At 39.8% G+C, this 21,966-nt stretch overlaps 1 protein-coding gene and 1 long non-coding RNA gene across 2 annotated transcripts; both read left to right on the top strand.

Annotated features, from left to right (window-relative positions):
* Positions 1-543: 543 nt before the first annotated feature.
* LOC143102833 (alpha-(1,3)-fucosyltransferase 7-like) lies at positions 544-3,454 on the top strand. Its single transcript, XM_076266647.1, has 2 exons — positions 544-625; positions 2,347-3,454. Exon 2 carries the CDS (start codon positions 2,369-2,371, stop codon positions 3,452-3,454), a length of 1,086 nt encoding a protein of 361 aa, XP_076122762.1. The 5' UTR covers positions 544-625; positions 2,347-2,368.
* Positions 3,455-7,846: 4,392 nt separating this feature from the next.
* LOC143103045 (uncharacterized) lies at positions 7,847-9,519 on the top strand. The gene is made up of 3 exons (XR_012982704.1): positions 7,847-8,094; positions 8,538-8,627; positions 9,349-9,519. It is a non-coding gene; the product is annotated as an uncharacterized LOC143103045 (long non-coding RNA).
* Positions 9,520-21,966: the final 12,447 nt, after the last annotated feature.

Raw genomic sequence — 21,966 nt, 5'->3', positions numbered from 1 at the left:
TGTGATACCTGCCTGTCACCTGTCTTTGTCTCCGCCCCATCTCCTTATTTGGTCTATGCTTCCTGTCTTGTTTGTTTTCCCTCCATTTCTGCCTCCTCACCTGTTCCCTGTTATTGTCTCGTTTGGTTTCGTCCAGTCCTCTGTCTTTCTGTTAATGGGTATGTGTATTTCTACCCTCCTGTTTCTCTGTTCCTGGTCGGATCGTCTCTCTGTCTTGTCAAAGCCCCGTTGTAAGTAAGCCTTTAGTTGTTAAGTTCGTGTAAAAATAAATTGTTTTTGTTTGTAACTCTGCCTGGTGGAGTCTTGCATTTGGGTCCTCCTGCACAATCGTGATACATTTGTTTCCATTTACATTTTATTGAGCTCCCTAGCCAGGAGATTAACATTTCTGTCATGGACAGGTCAGCCACTACAATGACCTAATTCCTATCATTTGACAGATCCTGGCCATTCTGCGCAGTGATCATTAGTCACCTGAGATAGGGATAGATAGACGGGGCGGGGCGGTTGGTTGTTGGCATCCAACCTCAGAACAATACAATCCTGAATGTCATTCTGGAGTAACAGCCAGAGCAAGTACCTCATAAGGGCACAGTTTGCAGGTGTTCTACACTTCCATCAAAGGGTAAGGAAGCTTATACAATCTTATATGAAATGAGGTGGAAATGAGGAGGAAAAATAGAGGAAAAATGACTTGAATGCATTTGGGTTGGATTTTTTGCTCGGAGAATTGTGACTTGTGACTTGACCTCACTATCATATTCTTCAACCTCCCTTGCAACAGCACAAGAGATGAATTTTACTCATTAAAAATAGGCAAGTTCATTTATGACTAAATTAACGCTATAGAAACACCAGCCTGTGACATTTTCCTTCTTGCTCAACCATAGTAAGCAGTTCTATTAACTTATTTATGTGTTTCCTGTATTTGTTTTCCGAGCTGATCTCATGAACACACCTTTTTGGGAGGTTGGGATTTTTAAAGATGACCGGCATGAAGGCATTAAAAGTCCAATGTCCAGGTGTATGTCTATAAAATAGGGCTGTCAATCGATAAAAAAAAATTAATCTAATTAATTACATACTCTGTGATTAATTAATCTAAATTAATCACACATATAATTTTTGCTGTGAAAGTATTTAAAATATTTAAATTCAAATGAATCATCTGCATTAGTAACATTAAAGTTCAAGAACTCTTTTTATTATTATTTTCACTGTTCAAATAATTGCCATAATAATCTAAGATATGACCTAATATGTTGAGGAAATAAATTCAAAAGTGCTTTGGGAAGTTTTTCAGGCCACAGATATAACCTAGGGGACACAATGAAAATAAATGAACACACCCCTCAATGAACACTTATTTCTTTGCATTGATGTGCGACTATAGAGTTGATGAACTCCAGTGAAATTCCTTAGCGCAGATATTGCAGAGGACTTTATTTTCAACACTTTATTTTTTATGAACACCATCAGGCCTTTTTAAAAAAGTAAATGTTCCAATCAATGATCGAGGCAGCACATTTTCTTCTCCATTTTACAATCTAATTTTTACTGACTAGAACGGCTCGGGGTCAAAGGTCATACGGAATCGATTAATCTGCACTAATTTTTTTAATCAGTTATTTTTTCTCAAATTAATTAATCGAAATTAATCAGTTATTTTGACAGCCCTACTATAAAAGTCATAAGAGGTCTGAAGTCCTATGACTGACCAAAGGATGTACAGTGCCTATGAAAAGTATTCAGCCCCTTGCTAAAGTTGACTAAAAAGAGGAATAAAAAAAAAAGAATCTTTTGGAAATGGATCTTAATGCCTTAATTAAAGGTGCTCTAAGCGAAGCTGGGTAATGTCGCTTCTGTTGACTTTCAAACAAAACAGAGCTAGCTCGCTACTTCCTCCCCCTCCCTCCCGTGCTGCTCCCGTGCAATTGAAACTCTAGGTTTGCCCAGGTTGTTTTTGTTGCCGTTTTTGGAGCCTGTGCTGTCCAGAGATCATGTTTTTTTACAGTGTATTCAGGACACAGGCAGCTAGCAGTTGGTTAGGTGATGTTTGCTTGCCCAGGGGCACAGGACCAGTAAGGGGCCCTGGACACAGTCAAAATATTATTTTATCAGACATCAGACCTTTAGTTCCTTACATCCAACAAAAACATTTTACCTATGTTCATAACTTTGCAACTATTCAAATGGATGCAACAATATAATGAGTGAGAGTGGTCTGAGGAGGAAGGGAGATTAGAGATTGCAACTGCTGAGTGGTACTGTAATATGATTAAGCATCCAGTCTGTATTGTTTGATATATTTTTTTATTTGTGCTTCTTTGTTGTTTTGTTTTACAGCAAAAACAATCGGAAAACTAATATGCTGGACTTCTGTAGCCACAGATTTACACGGCTGGCTGCTGCCTTTGTCTGTCTCACGCTTTTTGGCAGTTTGCTTATCCAGTGGCCTTCACTGTTTTTTAAAATGAAAATGACCTCAAGAATTGAAACTGAAGTCATTGACATGAATATTAATGCCAAAAATACAACTGTTTTAGTGTGGTACTGGCCTTTTGGATATAAATCTAGTGTGGATGGTAATGTGTGTTGGGAGAGGTTTGGCATACCAAACTGCAAGTTGGTGGACGATCGGTCCATGTTCTCTCAAGCAGATTTTGTGGTTTTCCACAACCGTGAGCTAATTCAAGGCCAACAAAGACTGCCTGTGGACCAGACCCGACCACGGAGGCAGAAGTGGGTATGGTTCTCACTGGAAAGTCCAGCACATAATGGTAATGTGAAGCCCTTTGCTGGGCACTTTAATTGCACCATGTCTTACCGCCGTGATGCAGATATCTATACACCATATGGCAGTTTGGTACCCCAGGACTTCGGTACAGGATTGACAGTTGAGGATTTCATACCAAAGAACAAGTCATCTATGGCTTGTTGGGTTGTGAGCAATTTTGCAGCCCACCATAAGAGAACTGCTGTTTACAACAAACTGAAAACAATTATACCAGTGAATGTGTATGGTGGAGCAGTGAATAAGCGCCTTGATGGTAATGTTCTGTTACCCACAATTTCTCACTGCTACTTCTACCTGTCTTTTGAGAACTCCATTTTCAAAGACTACATCACAGAGAAGTTGTGGTACAATGGCTTCATGGGTGGAGCAGTGCCTGTAGTTTTAGGTCCACCACGGGAACAGTATGAGGCGGTGGCACCAAAAGACTCCTTCATCCATGTGGACGACTTCCCCTCAGTAGAGGAGCTTGGAAAGTTCCTGAAGAGTCTGGCGGAGGATAAGGAACGCTATGCCTCATACTTCAACTGGAAACTGAAGTATACGATCTTAAAGCGATTTGGCAATTGGAGGGGGGAATTTTGTAAAATTTGCCCCAAAGTCAGTAGCTTACAAAAGCATAAGGTCTATGAGGACTTACATACTTGGGAATGGCAATAAAATCAAAGGAATCAAAACACCAACAAAAAGTAATTGTCTGTGACCTGCACCTTTTTTCTTATCTTTACACAAAGTCTATACAAGGTCAAGGTTACTTTATTATCCCCAAGGGGCAATTATTTTCACAAAAAATACATAAAAATTCTCACAGTATCTAAAAAACAATAATACAAATCAATATAGTTAAAACAGTTTTGGCAGACTGATAAAAATGGAAATGGAAGTTGGGATTAGGGCTGGGATAAACGATTATTTTTTAAACGATTAATCTAGCGCTTATTTTTTCGATGCATCGATTAATCTAACGATTCATTTTTTCAGTCCGATTCGATTTCGATTCGATTATCGATTATCTCCCCATTAATTCACTAATAGCAACTTATACATGTTTATTTACATATCTGAATGAAAAAACATGAATTATTAACATTGCAATATATGTTTATTGCTCTTAAGATTCCAATATAAAAGACTGAAGTGCAAGTAACTACAAGTGCAAAGTAATGCATTCTTAGTCAGAGGTAGCATTCAATAAAGTTCAGTAGGCTAGTGTATGTCTAATTGAGTGCCTGTCATTTTAAGACGTTCGTGTGGGAATCCTTGCAGTTAACATTAACACAGTTAAAAGGCTGCTGATGTATGGATGCAATTCATAACGTAGTTTGTTCAAATAACAGTTAGTACTTCTCCTTTGGACAAGCACTTTTGAGTCTTGGAAAACACTTTTCCATTTCCATCGGGATTTTGCAAACAGAGTCAATAAAATGAGCCCTGCATGAGTAATACAAGCAGCTGCAAGTAAGCATGCTAAACTTGACATCCAAACAGTATTCTAATGTTAGCTTTGAGATAGGGGCTACTTCTTGATTGCATACTGTAACTTAACTTCGTCTCCTCAATGTACCATGTTGTGATAAGACCTTAGCAGAGTTTACTTTAACTTTAATGCAGCGGTTTTGAACAAATTTGCGCAGCATGGTCACGATGCTAAGCGGATTTAATAGCAATTTAGCCCACTGTGTTCTATGCCAGTATTTCTCAGTGTGGTCCGGGGACCACTGGTGGTCCGCAAGCTATCCCAAGTGGTCCGCGAGCAGATGTTGTAAAAAATAATAGAGTAAGTTGTTTGCAATATTGAACCAACTTGTATGTAAATCCAAAGTTCTGCAATACTGCCTATGTAAGCTATGCCAATTTAAATCATATGAATCCTCTGACACAATAAGCAAGGTGCAAAGACAATAAGCAAGGTGGTTCAGTGAGTAGGCCTATTGTGTCTATTAGCTAGGTGGTCCGTGAGGTTTTTTCTAATGGTTAAGTGGTCCTTGGTCTGTAAAAGTTTGAGAAACACTGCAGTGCTTCTATGTGGCAACAACAATCCTTCAACAATCGTGAATATTTTGTTAAATGCACATGCAGAGGAGGAGCAGCGGGCTCGTTACGAGAGAGAGCGGGCGGGGCGAGGAAAGGCTGTGTGAGTAAAAAGTGCAGCTCAATGAAATTATTTTATCTTATCTTTAATTTAAATAGCAGGCCTACAACATAGAACATCAATGTGTGGTGGCCGGTTTTGATTTCGTGGTGCCCAGCCACAGATTAGTCAACGTATGGAAAACACTGAAGGTGTAAAATTAAAAATATTTAGCAGCACACGTTATGCTTGACGAATCGACGCTCATATTTTGCGTCGACTTATTTTTTGCGTCGACGTCATCGATTACGTCGACGCGTTGTCCCAGCCCTAGTTGGGATAAAAGAGTTTCTGAGTCTATTGGACCTGCATCTGGGCATGGAGTACCTACGGCCTGAGGGGAGTAGCTTAAACTGGCAGGACGGCTATGGTCAGCTGCAATGGATTGGGCCTTCTTTGCCACTTTGTTGGAGTAGGTGTGAGAGAGAGTGGGGAAGTTGATGGCTGCAATCTTGCTACATACAGTGTACTTTTCTGTGACATATTCAGATCATGCTGTTGCATTTGTATGTATTCAGGGCTCCAGACTAACTTTTTGCACTGGTGCGCCTAACTTTTTTTCTTAGGTGCACCAGCACAAAAGTTAGGTGCACCCAAATTTTCAACCACATTGCATTTAACACCGCAGCAGGTTCACTTTTTTCCCTTAATTACTGTCCTATATAGGTTGTCCTATGACTTATGATTTACAATTCTACAAGAAAAGTAACTTAATGAAGTGTTGGTGCTTAAAGTGCTTCACTGAGCTGAAAACATCTCAAGATGGATTAAATAAAAATAACAGTGAGTAAATTAACAGTGCACGTCTTTTAAGGGCTTCAAACTGCACATCTCATGGCTCAATGTTTTACATACTATCCTTCATGATCTTTAGGCCTGGCTAAACCAGCTCGCCATGCTAGCATCTTCCATAGAAATGTATTTGAGCACAATTTAAAGAGATGTTCCAAGTAGCCTGGGGGATTTTTATGTGATTTTGCAATGATGATTGCAATAATCATTTGACAGCGCCACAATGCAATTTACTTTTTAATTTTAGTATTTTTAAATTTTCAATAAGAACATGGTTAATGCAGTAACGAAATGGTAGGCCTATTATTATAGGCTATTGCAATGACTTGCCATGCTCGATCTAAATGTGTCCATTCAATTCACCGTACACAATGACCACTGTATACATGCAGGGAATATTCTGGCTTTAAATGTAGCAGCGATGTTCGGTTTGCTCCAAATACCGGATTAAATTGATTGATGCCATCAGAATGAGTTTACTCAACTCGCGCGCAAAACGAATATTGCTGTTGAAAACCGGGTTACTCCCTGCATGTAACTGCGGTCAATGACACACTCCTTTTCGGCGATATCTGTATCTCTGTTGTTCGCGAAGGCCTTGTATGCATTGTTCACAATTTTAAGACGTCTTTTCATCTGCAATGACTCCTATAAATTTGGCGCAAGTGGCATTCCTGTACGTCGGCTTTACGTTCAAACTATTTTTCTGGTGAATAATTATTTCGGTCTGAACTTGGTGAAGGGAAGTTTCACTAGGCCTATCGTAGGCAACGATAAACTTGATCATCATCTCGGGCTCGTCTGATCGGTTTGCTGCTGCCAGCCGCTGAAAGGCAGTGGGGAGAGGGGACATTTATCTCGGCCTATGTGACCACACTGTATGCAACTACATCCACTCTGTTTATCTGACGGGTCTCTGACCTCCCTCTCTCTCTCTGCAGCACACACATTTTCAAATTTACACATAATACCTCCATGAATTTTACACACAGGCACTGCCACCGCCAATCAGAGGGGAGGTCCCGCCCTTCACTATCTGTGATTTGTTTAAACCACGATATTGGCCAAATATGTGTCTGTTATTGAAGCAAAGGTAGCCTACACTGTAAAACCCAATGTTGCTTGTTTGTTTTCATAACTAATTTTTCCTTTTCAATACAACACAGATTTGTGCAAATAGTCATTTTAACTTAAAATAATCAATTGAAAACGTCTCAACTACATGGAAGTTCACTCAATGAAAAGCCATGTTATGTTAATAATAAATGTCAAGTTGAGTTGACTACTGCCAACTTGTGCAGCATCACGTGTAGCACGTTTTGCGTCTTGCGTCATCATGTAGTGGCTTACGCGCGTTCTTACGGTCGGTGCAGAGTGAAATGGATGGAAATTCGTGGAACAACACCACCAGAGACTGATACCCATCATATTATTTTTACAAGGTGAGTGTAAATGTTAACTTGCAAGTAATATTTTACATGTTTTACGTTTTTTACTTGATGAAATTGTGTTGCCCCGTTTATTGAAAACGTAACAGCAAAACTTGCTGGCTGAAATTCACAGTATAGCTAGCAGCTAACAGCGTAGCAGACCGAGTTAGCTGCCCTAGACATTATTCGTCGAACGATTTCGAAAGGAGAAATCATTAAGCCCAGGGCAGGAGACCGTTTATTTAGTTTGTTTGCGGTTAGCTTTCTTTAGGACACGGCTAGCTAGCCCTGAAACATGACGCTCGGTGTACTTCAGAGTGGGTTAGCGGGACTCCTATTCGCCCATGTGACATGCGTTTCAGCCACTTCACACGCTCAACCCTCAACCGATAAGGTCGCCTGCACTGTTGGCAAAGTTCACACTTCAGTTCAGTTCGTTCAAAAGAAAATTAACGAATTCACGTTCATATTTCACCAATTCAGTTTTGAACTAGTTCATGTTCAGTTCATTAACAGTTTTGTTTAGAAGCTGAGGAACTCTGGGAGTCAGTTCAAGTTCTTTAGTTAAAAATATATTAAGTTCAGAGTTAATAGAAAAATGAATTAGTTTATGCTCAACACTGGTCGCCTCCTAGTAGAAAGCATGGGGGTAATACAGTGCTATTTTGTTGTTTGCTTGAGGAAAATAACTGTGTTAAACAACAATTGCTAATATCTGCTGTCATGAAGACTTTAAAATGATAAATATCAGTGCTATTGAATCCCTCGGCTTGTTATTTGCTTCTTTTATGCCTACTAGATTGAAGCCGAGTTTGCTCGCCTCACCACTGTTGACCTGAAAGGCTGTCTCTTTGCTGGCCTTGACAAGTATCTGCAGAGGTTTATTGATCTCTACAGAGCCAAGTGTGGTGGAGCTGAAGAAGCTGTTGACAACACTGGATAGTGATGTAAGTAGGCTTGTGTGATATTTTAAACAATATGTTTTTCTGTTTAAACAAAAGTTATTATAGTAAATATTACTACATGGTGTTGGTTCAGTAACAGGGTTCTCCCAGTTCCTGTCTCTCTTTAATAAACAGCAAACGTATTTTCACACGGGTCAATGGTGTCATCCAACCAGGAAAAAAAACGCTTTATCAGTTTCAAATTTATAGTTTTCCAATTTTGTCTGCAGCTTTCTTTGTTTCATGACTTATAATTGCACTTGTTTATCCTGTATCTGTGTCTCTCTCTGGTTGGATGAAATGGGTATATTAGGAACATAGAGCTACAGTATTTAACACTTTCACACACATACACACACACACACTTTATTTACTGTTAAATACTCTCTTCTGATGCTATCTGATTGAAGCTGTTCCATTGATTGTGTATTGTCAATTGTTTTTAGTGTTCCAACCAATGGAAAAGGACCATCGTGCTGATGGGGCTCCCCCACTACCTCAAAGATGTTGCGTCCAACTTTTACAAGAAAGTTCAGGTATATTTTATATTTTGTCAATGCAGATCCTCCCCCCCCCCCATTCTTATGGATTTACCCTTACATGTACATATCCTGTATTTTAGGACCTAAACAGCGGGTTGGGACCAATCAGGAGTAAATAGCCCTATAGCGCTAACCGCTCCAACATGTGTGTATGTCCATACCAGCATGGCCTCAATGTCATTGTCCAGGCTTCACATAACTTGGCACATAAATTAACTCAGTAGCCGGCTTCAGGTCGTCGAGCCAAGTGGCCTAACGTTTTGGGTGGGCCAGAATTCAGGGGTCTATAGCCCCAAGTTGCACCAGTTAGCACCCGCACCTAAAGGTGCGAAAGGAATTAGCCTTGGCACGGCCTGGCTAGCTTGGCTTTGGCCCTACGATCTGAAGGTGGCTAGCTTGGCTTTGGCCCTACGATCTGAAGGGGCCTAATGAAAGCACTGCTCATTTCACACTGGGTGTTATTTGTTTTTTGTTTTTTTAATAATTGCCTTTAAAAATAGGTTTTTAAGTATTCAATAGCTCACATTGTGCTTTTTAAAAAAAAAATTTTTTAATCAATATTGTGAAGTGTTGTGATCTTGCAGGTCAGCTATTTTCACTAGTTTGGGTTCCGGGGAGAATGTTTAGGAACCACTGGTGTCTTAATGCCGTTTTGGCCACAACAACAGAATCAATGAAGGTTTATTTTATCATATGTTTGTGCATTTTTTTTTAGGCCACAGTTGCTGAGGAGGACATGACGAGAGGAATGACTGTGGGCATCCTCGTGGTGGCAGACGGGAATGATACTGTTGGTTTCGCTGTGGTCATTGAGGAAGAAATCATCCTTCCGTCGCTCAGTGATTTTCCAACGGCTGTGGCACTTCTGATGGGTCTGCTCTACGCACTGAACATTGACTACCCCAAAGACACAAGGTACACATTTGAAGTCATTCAGAAGGTGCTCATGGACATTGGTGGAGGCCATTGCACTGCGTTGGTTCATGGCTTGAGAAACAGACTCTTGAGGAAAACCATGTAAGCTTAAAGCAGAGTTTAAGCTTTGCCCAAATGTGAACAAAATGTGAACTTGATTGAGAAATGGACTCTTGTTATTTTTGTTAGACGTCTTATAGATTGTGTACTGTTTGGGGGACACAGTAACACACACGGTATGGATTTATTTGGGGGACACAGTAACACACACGGTATGGATTTATTTGGGGGGGACAGTAACACACACGGTGTGGATTTATTTTGGGGACACGGTAACACACTCGTGTGTATTAATTTTGAAGGACAGTAAAACACACAGTATGGATTTATTTGGGGGAAGGTAACACGAACTGGGGTTTTATCCACAGTGTGTATGTGATCAATCTTGTTATTTGTGATGCACTTTTTTATTCTTTGGTTAATTGCTCTATTATTTGTAACTGGCTGCACATTGTTTAATGCCAAAACATTTGTCATCAAAATTTAAAATGTTGCCTTAAATTTCTATAACTTACAATGCAAGATACATTTTAGTATTGGTGATTGCCTTAAAGGGATGCATTAAGGATGCATTAAATAATGGATAACACCTAGTGAGATGGTACAAATGTTCCATTTTGATGACATCATGTGTTGGTACTGTTTTAAAGGAGTAGCTCACTCAAAAAATGACTTCTTTTCTATCACTTACACACCTCATGAAGCCTTCAATTCATTTATTTTTTATTTTTGTTGCATTCCTAATTGAGACAATGTGAGTCTTCACTCTTGAATCAAATTATTGGCTCAATAATGCAAAAACAAACAATCTTCATGAATTCAAGCCTTCATGGGGTGTGTAACTGATAGAAAATAAGTATTTGTTCCAAAAAGTAATTGTATTTACTCATCTGTTTTTATTAAAGAGGCTTGAGTTGGATCTCAGTGTTTTTGGTTTATGAAGCTATATCTTCAATAAAACATATTGGGCAGTATTAATTGTTAAATTGTATTAGATGTGTGGGGTGAGAACTACATTACATTTAAGTAGTTGGTGTATGTAACTCACTAGCATTGCAGTGAAATCATCCAAAGGCTTAAGTAGCTTAAGGATAAGTTATATCAACTAAAGCTACCAAGTGATGAAGTTATGTCAACTAAAGGTATGAAGTTATGTCAACTAAAGGTATCAAGTGCTGAAGTTAAATCAACTCAAGGTTTCAAGTTATATCAACTAAGGATATTAAGTGGTGTAGTTATGTCAACTAAAGTAATCAAGTTATATTAACTAAAGATATCAAGTGCTGAAGTTAAATGAACTAAAGATATCAAGTTATATCAACTAAAGCTATCTAGTCATACAAACTGGAGTTGAGTTGAGTCAAATAGCAAGTTTTATTTGAGTTAACTCCATTGTCTTTGTTGTCGTAACATAAAATTCTTTCGCAGCATGGTTACATAAATATTTAAGTTCAAACAGCAAGTTGGGTTTTACAGTGTAGAGTTTCAATGCGGACACTTTTTCCTCTCTCGAATAGCTGGTCGCACCGGTGCGACCTCCGATTTTTTTTAGTCGCACTTCTGAAAAATTAGGTTTGGTCGCACTCTGGAGCCCTGCATACATAATGTATCATCAGTAAAGCATTTGTTCAAGTTCAAGTTTATTTATATAGCACATTATCATACAAAATGTCATTCAATGTGCTTAAAAGAAACAAAAATACACACACAGTTATTAATAGTTTGTTCATAGTAACTAAGCCTATATCTAAAATATGTTTATACATTATTGTTAATACTTAATAAATGATGCAATAATATGTTTTTGATTAAGTAATGTTTCCATTATTTAACAGTTGTTACATACACATGCACTAATGATTAGTTAGGGTGAGGATACATATTTTATAAACCACTTCCTAACACTATAATTAATGATTCACTCAGGAGTTACAAGTGGTTAGTTAATGATATTTTTTGAGCTCATCTAAAGTGAGGACGTTTTATGCCTTGCAACACATTTACAAATGAGTTATAAAGTTTACTCTTGCATTTATTCATTTAGCCGAAACTTTCACCCAAAGCGACTTACACATGTCAATGAAATTAAAGGGCAAGGCCACATTGGTGGACGCCGGGGCTTGAACCCCCAACTTTATGATGTTAACCAGGCTCCCTATCCACTACACTACCTCTGCCCAGTGGTATTACAATACCGTCAATTCAAAAATATAATTTAGATATGCGTGTTTACTATGAACAAACCATTTTTAACTGTGTGTATACATGATTTACAGATGAGAATTTATGTAGGAATAATGCTTTACAAACAAAGAATACAGCATTTAATAATAGTTTACAGATGTTTAATAAATGCTTAACAGTGTGTAGTAGAAGAAAACAGAAACTCTTGCATAGATGTAGGGGTTTCTGTCTGGGCCAAGATAGTGTAGTGGATAAAGATCTGGACTAGCATGCAGTAGCCTGAAAAGTTGGGGGTTCGATTCCTGGCTTTCACTGTTATGTCAATGGCCTTCAATTTAATCGACACGTCGCTTGACTGCTAAATTAATGAATGTGAATGTAATCTTTACAACTCATTTGAAAATGTGTTGCAAGGCATAGAGAGTCCTCACTTTAGATAAGCTCACAAAATATCATTAACTAACCACTTGTAACTCCTGAGTTAATCATGAATTATAGTATTAGGAAGTGGTTTATAAAATATGTATCCTCACCCTAACTAATCATTAACAACTGTTAAATAATGGACATATTACTTCATCAAAAAATATTATTGCATAATTATGACCGCCGCGAAAAAATTTCGTTTGGTCCCCGGGGGGCCACTCCCCCTCCGCGCTGGGCCCCCCGAAACCCAAAAAATGCAGATTTTCCTAAATAACTACCTGAACCGTGGCACCGAGGATGAAGATATTTTTATGGTATGTTGGTCTCAAGGGCCCACATCAACCTAGCCCATAATCACTCATTTGTGATTTGCACCCCCCCGGTAAAAAATGAAAATGCAATATCATTCTGCTTTAATCGCCCCTCTCTTCAGTAAAGACGTTCAATACTGCACCAAATGTTATGTGTATGATTAACCTGACATTCTCTGGGGGTACGCCAAGTTTCGTAGAATTTCATCCATGGGGGCGGTCTAAAAAATTAAGTTATGTGTACATTTAGTGACTGTACACTCATTGGCCTGTAGATGGTGGTGCACACATATACACACGCACACACACACACAGGCACCCACATACTATCGGTATTAGAACGGCCGATACATAATTACAAATTCAGTAGGATTAAAAGAAAGCCAAAATAAATATTCATCATCATCATCATCATCATGGCTGCATTTCCAGTATTGGCGATAAGTAGTCGTTTGTCCACTAGATGGTACTTTTCTGTTACATATTCAGATCATGCTGTTGCATTTGTATGTATTTCAGAAATCTAATTAACTCAGAGGGTACCATGTGTTCAGATACAGCCTTCATACACATAACTACTTACACTGTCTTCTAAAACCGGATAGTTCCGGTCCTTGATTGTGATTGGCTGAATTACGTTCGATACCGTTGTAAAATCCAGCACAAACATGCACCTTGACCGCATTCTGTTCTATATTACTGTGCTACCATAACTTGATACAAAAGTTAAAGGGGACATATTATGCAAATTTCACTTTTTGCATCCTTTTGTACCTCCATTTGGGTCTCTACAGCTCCTAACGATTTTGGTCCAGAACGATTTTGGTGTCAGGAATCATAGGCTTCTATGAGCCATTTTCTGGCTCCCTTATACTGACGTCAAAATAAGGGAATTTGCATAGAACCACCCTGGCGCCACCCCTCACCTCTCAACCCCCACATAGCCCCACCCACTCGATTAGTTGAAAATCCGCCATTAGTTTGCTGGTTTAACGAGCACGGACACCGAGTGCAATGGCTACAAGCAAGAGCAAGTCACACATGAAGTGTTGTGTTGTGTTGTTGGCTGCACAGAACAACACAAATTAAATCCTTGCACTTTCTCCCAGCCAAAGAGAACAGAAGAACCGAGTACTGACAGTGCAAGAAATTGTAGCCTCAGTTTTTAGCTCAAAGTAAACGTGCATATTATGTGCATGCCATTATTTTCATGTTTGGTTTTCTCTTTACTGCGCAAGACTCTACCTGGCTGCTCTGCATTACAATGAGGATGCTGCACGAGACCAGGCCACCTTATCCTCTGGGGACCCTCTCTACAGGATGCATTTCCCAAAGTACAGGAAGGGAGAGTGCAGGGTGAAACCCATCAAAACCGAGACAACATTCCGCAAGTTACATAATTTTTTATTTATCAACAATAAAAGATCTGTTCATTTTGATTGCTATTGCACTATGGTGTCTTTACAATGAACAAAACAATAAATAAATGTACAATGAAATGCTTTACAAACTATGTACATAGTTACGAAGTGTGAAATATTGCACAGGGTATGTGGAAGACTTGATGGGCTTCATCATGGGTGAGGTCTTTGTGGATGTGACGGTCCTAAATGTGACCGCACATATTTAATGCCCGAACGGTGTTACCAGATATACGGTTTCTGAGATTCTGAGTTTCCATGGGTGGAGTCGGGTGGAGTTTATCGTGAATATTTATAAACGGAGGTTGACGTGCGCGCGCGCCTAGAGAGCATTCATGAAGCGTGACTCAAATGGAACTGAAAATGTTGGTAAAGAAGCTAGAAGACTACAGCAATTTTAACACGTTTTTAAATGTTTATATGGGATATTGTGGAAAAACGCGACAATTTCGACGACCACTGGTGGTCGAGTAAGTGTACGATTAGGCAATTTGGCGTCTATGTTTTGATCTTGTGTAGCTTAGATAGGCTGTAGGCTAGCCTATCAAATTGTCATTACTTTCATTTAGCCCTGTTTAAATGGGCTATTTAGCACTTAAGGTTGTAATGTCAGTGGGACATCATGGTAGATGTCTTGAAAGTGTTAGTACATCATCTGTTTTTGTGTGTGATGTCCAATGAGTTTCGAGGTTTGGTCATGCATGCTTGCCTACACAAACATGTTAGCCTAGTTTGACAAATTTACTTGCGCTGCATTACAATGCCGAGCTACCTCTGTTGCCAAAAATGCTTTATTGGACATTCTGATATCTTGGAGTCTTGTGAAATAATAAAACTTGTTTTATACAATCATGTTGTTATTGTACCATTAGGGAAGCAGGACATTAATATGGGCCATGCACTTACAGTATATTGGTTATGTTTATCCATAAAGGTCATAACTGCATTAAGTCAATATGCTTTATTACCTTACAAACACTGTCTAGCTTTACATGGATGATGCCTTCTGTAAGAGAAGTCCTTCAGATACACAAGATGAATGGGTTATGGTGTGGTGAATGGGTATGAATGGCTAATGGTTACAAATTAAGTAGTACTTTACAAGAACCTATGTGCTCAATGAGGATGATGGGGGGGGGGGGGGGGGCGGCTATAACGTAAAGTTCATCAGTCATCAGATTGAGGTGAATGACTACATATGGGCTGATTATAACAGGTAGTAATCTGGCCCTTCAAACCCCAAATTAGTCATGTGATGCATAAAGGACCCCAGAGGAGTTTTTACCTTAAAATAACGTTTCCAAAATGATTTTGAAAGCCCATGAACTCTTAATAGAGTTAATGGCATTTTGAGCAGGTCTTATCGCTTTGAAAGTTTACTGTTCAGGTAGGAACAGAGAAACACACCACTCCACTCGTGTATTTGATGCCAGACAGGCTCATATCATGCTGTTCTATATGCATGCCTATTAATTTACATTTTCGACCAAATCTGCTGTTATGTTCTATTCCCTAAGAATATTAGGCTAACTTGGCCAGACTCCCTCTTACTATGTAAAATTAAAATGGAAAAGAATTAAACTGCTCTACAATAGATAGACAGGGCATCCCATTTCTGCCCTTTGAAGGCTGATTACCCAAACTTTATTTTGTATATCCTTATCCTTGCACACAATACTCTGTGGGTATTTTGGTATGGTAATATATATATTTTTACAACTTTGGCTTGACATCAGTATTAAGCTTAACTCAATGTTTTTTGTCTTGAAGATAAAATGTGATTGCTGCCAGGGCTGGCAGGCCTACCACTGAATGTGTAAACTGGCCTGACACTGAAGGACAGTTTATATGCCCTGGCTGTAAATAACTAATACAATAAATTGTTTTCGCAACTTTTTGTGTGTTTAGTTATGTGTAGTAATTCCTATAGATTATGTCTCAGAATTACACATCACATGTGCATGAGAGCAATGACAGGATGCCATTTGTTCAGAGTTAGGACACACACAGGCGTGTATAACATGCTATTTATTGCAAAGACATTTGTGTTGTAGGCTATACAGTGGGTCAATTTGATGTAGGCTATGTTGCTGCCTGGGCTAAGATGCACAGAGCCTAGGCTACAATCAAAACGATAAAAAACATAATAGCCTAGCTAGGCTAAGACTACCATCAAGGCCTACTGTGTAAAAATCGCCAATATCCTTAATGGTAAGCGACCCACTGAATCTGACACAAAGTTTTGTTTGACTGGCTGCGACACAAGATAACAACATTGACGCCAAATTGCATCTAAACTCGAACACGACATAGGCCTAGTCATACTTTCCATTAATAACACATGACAACATCCAAAAACGTGTTAAAAGGCCGTGGTCTTCTACTTTCTTTGACAACATTTTCAGTTCCATTTCATTTACGCTTCAGCAATGGGCGTCTAGGCACTTGCGCACGACATCCTCCGTTCATAAATATTCACGCTAAACTCCGCCCTGGAAACTCAGAATCTCAGAAACCGTATATCCGGTAACAACGGCACAGACTATGGACTATGCCGTCTTATACATGCGCACATACACACAAATAAATGCAGACACATTAAACAATGTCACTCGCGCCAAATACATGGAAATAACACTAAACACAAAGACTATTTATTATGAGTAACATTTATTTCGTACAGGTTGGTGCAACTTCTGTGTAAATGTTTGCGTGTTATGTTACCAGGGGCCTATTGCACAAAACTAGGATAAGGGATTAAGCCGGGATATCTTGGTTATCCTGGCTCAATTTATCTGTGATCCAGTTGCACAAAAGCGGGATAGGGGGCAGCAGGATATGTTATGGTATAAGTTACCATGGCGATTTATTCTTTGGAGCTAGCCTGCTCAAGACCAGGCTAAGTTCCAGGATCTATTTAATCTCATCCCTTATCTCAGTCAGCAGTCACCACAAACGGAAACCAATAATTATTCCACTGCCCACTACACATTGTTATCACGTATACCTAGACCCATTGTCATTATTTAAACGTTTGTGATCATTAATTAACTTTTACATACTCGCCATTCCCGACCTGTCATGCGACAATGTGACGTCACGGGAGTGCCTAACCATTTCACGCGTGGTGGTCGCGGAACTAGTTGCAATATTCTCCTTAACAGAGGTGTTGCTGTTTGTTGCTGTTGTGAGAAGGCTATCTACCTATTTCACACCATAGAAGAAGCAATGAAGCCGCTCTAGTTGCCATGGTGAATCAGTGAATCTGTGATCGGTGGCGGGGTCTATTTGAGGGAGCCGTGAGCGTGCACTTATTCAGGATAGGTTTCACCTGGCTTGATGAATCTGTATCTGCTCATCCTGGCTTGCTCGTTGTGCAACCAATTAAGCCTGTACGATCGTGTTTTGGATTCATTGAGCGCAGCTCAGTAACTTATCCCGGATGTCTTAATTCTGCTTTTGTGCAACGGACCCAAGGTTCGCTGTCTGGCATCAAACTTTCACTGATTCACCATGGCAACTAGCGGCAGAGAATGTCTAATAAGGGGAGAACTGCCACTTTCGGAAAACTTCCGGTTTCTGAACTGGTTGCAGTTCCTTCTGTGGTTCCACATGAGGGCGCTCGTCCACGAGTGCAGAATGCATGGAGGTCTATGGAGCTGTACCCCTCAAAATCCACTTTTCTCGGACTATAATTTTTTTTCAAGTAATTTGAGTATTGTATTCGAAAGGGGAGGCAAAGAAAATACACTTGGTTGAGTATTATATTTTTTAAAGTCACTTAATTGTTCTAAAAAGCCTTTCAAATGTGCCAATGACTTCATTCATTAGCACAATGCTAGCGTGTTATGTGCAACAACGACCCAACCTGTAAGAAATCAAAAGGACATAAGTACTCGTTCATTCAACTTTTGACCTATAACCCATGTTGACGTTATACAAACTACAATCAAATCTGAGATTTGTCAACAACAATCAGGTGAAAGAGACAAATTTAGCCGTCTAGCTCCTTTGACTCCCATTTATTCTGCACTCATGGCGATCGCCCCGAGTGGAACTCTGGTGGAACTGCATCCAAAATTCGGTACAATGGGACTTAATACAGAGTGGCAAGGCTCTCCGTAGACGGGCTCTGCTAGCGGCTTCATTGCTTGTTCTACGGTGTGAAGTAGGTAGCGATCAGTGTTGCGCGGTCTGCCCGAAATTAAGCGGTCGCCTGCGGATGACTGCGGTCACCCGCGGTTATGAGTCATAAACAAAATATTTTAATGATATTCGGGTCATTTGCGGGCGGGTCAGTTAAAATTAATTAAATATATATTTTCTACAAATAGGCCTACTTAAAATATCACGAGAAGGCTAGCATCAATACAGTAAAGTCAACAGTAAAGAAGCAAGACGCGAGTTAAAATAATAAAGAAAAGTTGTTAAAGAAGATGACAGTAGTACAAGTTATGGTCTAGGCCTACTTCTTGCGAAGCCATTTACAGCCAAAACGGGCAGCTTGCAGGAATAAATGTTATGGCACAGACTACACAGCCATAGGTTCGCGTATGCATAAAAGTTACCTTAGTTCGTTGTGTTTGTGACTTAACAGTGGATGTGCTTTAGTAAAGCTTTGTGCTTCATTCAGCATTATAAACCAGTTCTTACGCTAACGTTTTGACCAGCAATGTATCTGTCTTGCCTACCTTGCCTCACAATTTCTGTTTTCGAAAGAAAGATGTATGTCCATGGCCTTCAAATCTTATCCTAGTGTTCTAATCCTTGGTTGTTGCGTGCGTGCTTGCGCTCTTATTCTCATTCTCTCTCCTGCGCAAACATTATGTCCTGCATGCCTATACTGCGTGTAGTTCTACTGCATAAAGTTTCGCAAATAAATTAGTTTGTTTTACAGAAATGGCCTACTGTCACACTGCATGCAGGCTATAACCAAAAGCACACATTTTGTAAATAAGCGGGTCGGATCGCGGGTCGGGTATAATTTTGTCCCAATTAATATTCGCGGACCGAGTTGCGGTCGGGTTGATTAAAATATCGGGCGACCGCGGGCCGCTTGTGACCAAACCCGCGCAACACTGGTAGCGATAGCCTTTTCACAACAGCAACAAACAGCAACACCTCTGTTTAGGAGAATATTGCAACTAGTTCCGCGACCGCCACGTGCAAAATGGTTAGGCACTCCTGTGATGTCACATTGTCGCATGACAGGTCGGGAATGGCGAGTATGTAAAAGTTAATTAATGATCACAAACGTTTAAATAATGACAATGGGTCTAGGTATATGTGATAACAATGTGTAGTGGGCAGTGGAATAATTATTGGTTTCCGTTTGTGGTGACTGCTGACTGAGATAAGGGATGAGATTAAATAGATCCTGGAACCAGAGAATGTCTAATAAGGGGAGAACTGCCACTCTCGGAAAACTTCCGGTTTCTGAACTGGTTGCAGTTCCTTCTGTGGTTCCACATGAGGGCGCTCGTCCACGAGTGCAGAATGCATGGAGGTCTATGGAGCTGTACCCCTCAAAATCCACTTTTCTCGGGATATAATTTTTTTTCAAGTAATTTCAGTATTGTATTCGAAAGGGGAGGCAAAGAAAATACACTTGGTTGAGTATTATATTTTTTAAAGTCACTTAATTGTTCTAAAAAGCCTTTCAAATGTGTCAATGACGTCATTCATTAGCACAATGCTAGCGTGTTATGTGCAACAACGACCCAACCTGTAAGAAATCAAAAGGACATAAGTACTCGTTCATTCAACCTTTGACCTATAACCCATGTTGACGTTATACAAACTACAATCAAATCTGAGATTTGTCAACGACAATCAGGTGAAAGAGACAAATTTAGCCGTCTAGCTCCATTGACTCCCATTTATTCTGCACTCATGGCGATCGCCCCCAGTGGAACTCTGGTGGAACTGCATCCAAAATTCGGTACAATGGGACTTAATACAGAGTGGCAAGGCTCTCCGTAGACGGGCTCTGCTAGCGGCTTCATTGCTTCTTCTACGGTGTGAAGTAGGTAGCGATAGCCTTTTCACAACAGCAACAAACAGCAACACCTCTGTTTAGGAGAATATTGCAACTAGTTCCGCGACCGCCACGTGCGAAATGGTTAGGCACTCCTGTGATGTCACATTGTCGCATGACAGGTCGGGAATGGCGAGTATGTAAAAGTTAATTAATGATCACAAACGTTTAAATAATGACAATGGGTCTAGGTATATGTGATAACAATGTGTAGTGGGCAGTGGAATAATTATTGGTTTCCGTTTGTGGTGACTGCTGACTGAGATAAGGGATGAGATTAAATAGATCCTGGAACCAGAGAATGTCTAATAAGGGGAGAACTGCCACTCTCGGAAAACTTCCGGTTTCTGAACTGGTTGCAGTTCCTTCTGTGGTTCCACATGAGGGCGCTCGTCCACGAGTGCAGAATGCATGGAGGTCTATGGAGCTGTACCCCTCAAAATCCACTTTTCTCGGGATATAATTTTTTTTCAAGTAATTTGAATATTGTATTCGAAAGGGGAGGCAAAGAAAATACACTTGGTTGAGTATTATTATTATTATTATAATTAAGTCACTTAATTGTTCTAAAAAGCCTTTCAAACGTGTCAATGACGTCACTCATTAGCACAATGCTAGCGTGTTATGGGCAACAACGACCCAAACTGTAAGAAATCAAAAGGACATAAGTACTCGTTCATTCAACTTTTGACCTATAACCCATGTTGAAGTTATACAAACTACAATCAAATCTGAGATTTGTCAACGACAATCAGGTGAAAGAGACAAATTTAGCCGTCTAGCTCCATTGACTCCCATTCATTCTGCACTCATGGCGATCGCCCCCAGTGGAAATATGGTGGAACTGCAACTCGGTACAATGGGACTTACAGTTTTTTCGGAATGCTTAAATACATTTTTTGTAACTATGGCTTTTTTTGCAAAACTCTACACACAAATGGCAAAACCACTCACTGAGTTCGCAAAACTAAAAGCACAAACACTGCTTTGCACTCAGTTTGCAATTTTGTAACACACACTTTGCACAACTGTAGGCACAATGGCTATTATTTACACTATTTTGCCAACTCTCTGGCACACTTTCTCATGTGAAAACTGTTTTAGATAATTAGTTCACTTTGCAATCAGCCTAAGCACTATAAATAAGCCACAGGTAATGTACAATGGGTACAATGGAGTGAGCAGGAAGAGTGAGAAGAGAAAGAAATAGCCCTTTTACAGACAAAAAAACAGTCTACATGTGGGGATATTGTCATGTCAGGCCTGGATACGTCATTCCAGAATATATTTTTCCCGGTGCCTTGGACTAGGACATTGCATGCGATGTAGACAGAATTTTGAGAGAGACGACCCGATGTAGACTGATTTGTTTTGTCTCAGTGAAATGCTATTTTGTGTTTTGACTTGGAAAAACACACTTGTGTTTGTTTTGATGTGTGTAAATAAATACCAATACTTGAAGTTTGGATCCCTGTATGTTTACAGAACTATGACAAAAGTATGACCTCAAACTGACATAGTCTACCTTGTGCACAGAGAAAGCAAAAGCCAGATGTGTTTTTTATTCATACCATCAGTGTGTTGTTGGCACATTGTGTGCTTACTATTGTGATGGCTTGTGTTTTACTCTTCACACCATTTTTACGAAGGTGTGAAGAGTTAAGCAAGGTGTGTTAGCTTTTGCAAGAGAACTACAATGTTTTGCTGATTGGGTGAGAGGTTTTGCCATTTGTGTGTAGAGTTTTGCAAAAAAAGCCATATTTACAAAAAATGTGCTTAAGCAATCAGAAAAAACTGTAATACTGAGTGGCAAGGCTCTCCGTAGACGGGCTCTGCTGGAACTTAGCCTGGTCTGGAGCAGGCTAGCTCCAAAGAATAAATCGCCATGGTAACTTATACCATAACATATCCTGCTGCCCCCTATCCCGCTTTTGTGCAACTGGATCACGGATAAATTGAGCCAGGATAACCAAGATATC

This window comes from Alosa pseudoharengus, unplaced genomic scaffold (genome assembly GCF_046254945.1).
Source record: "Alosa pseudoharengus isolate Yale_2024_CS ecotype anadromous, Long Island Sound unplaced genomic scaffold, YU_APseudo_1.1 YU_APseudo_1.1_scf_4, whole genome shotgun sequence".
In the NCBI taxonomy this organism is placed as follows: domain Eukaryota; kingdom Metazoa; phylum Chordata; class Actinopteri; order Clupeiformes; family Clupeidae; genus Alosa; species Alosa pseudoharengus.
Note: the sequence above shows the minus strand (reverse complement) of the source record. Positions and strands in the feature narration are given on the sequence as shown.

Bases quoted from the DNA above. Each gene is read 5' to 3' on its own strand.
- LOC143102833 (XM_076266647.1), top strand. From the start codon at position 2,369: ATGCTGGACTTCTGTAGCCACAGATTTACACGGCTGGCTGCTGCCTTT.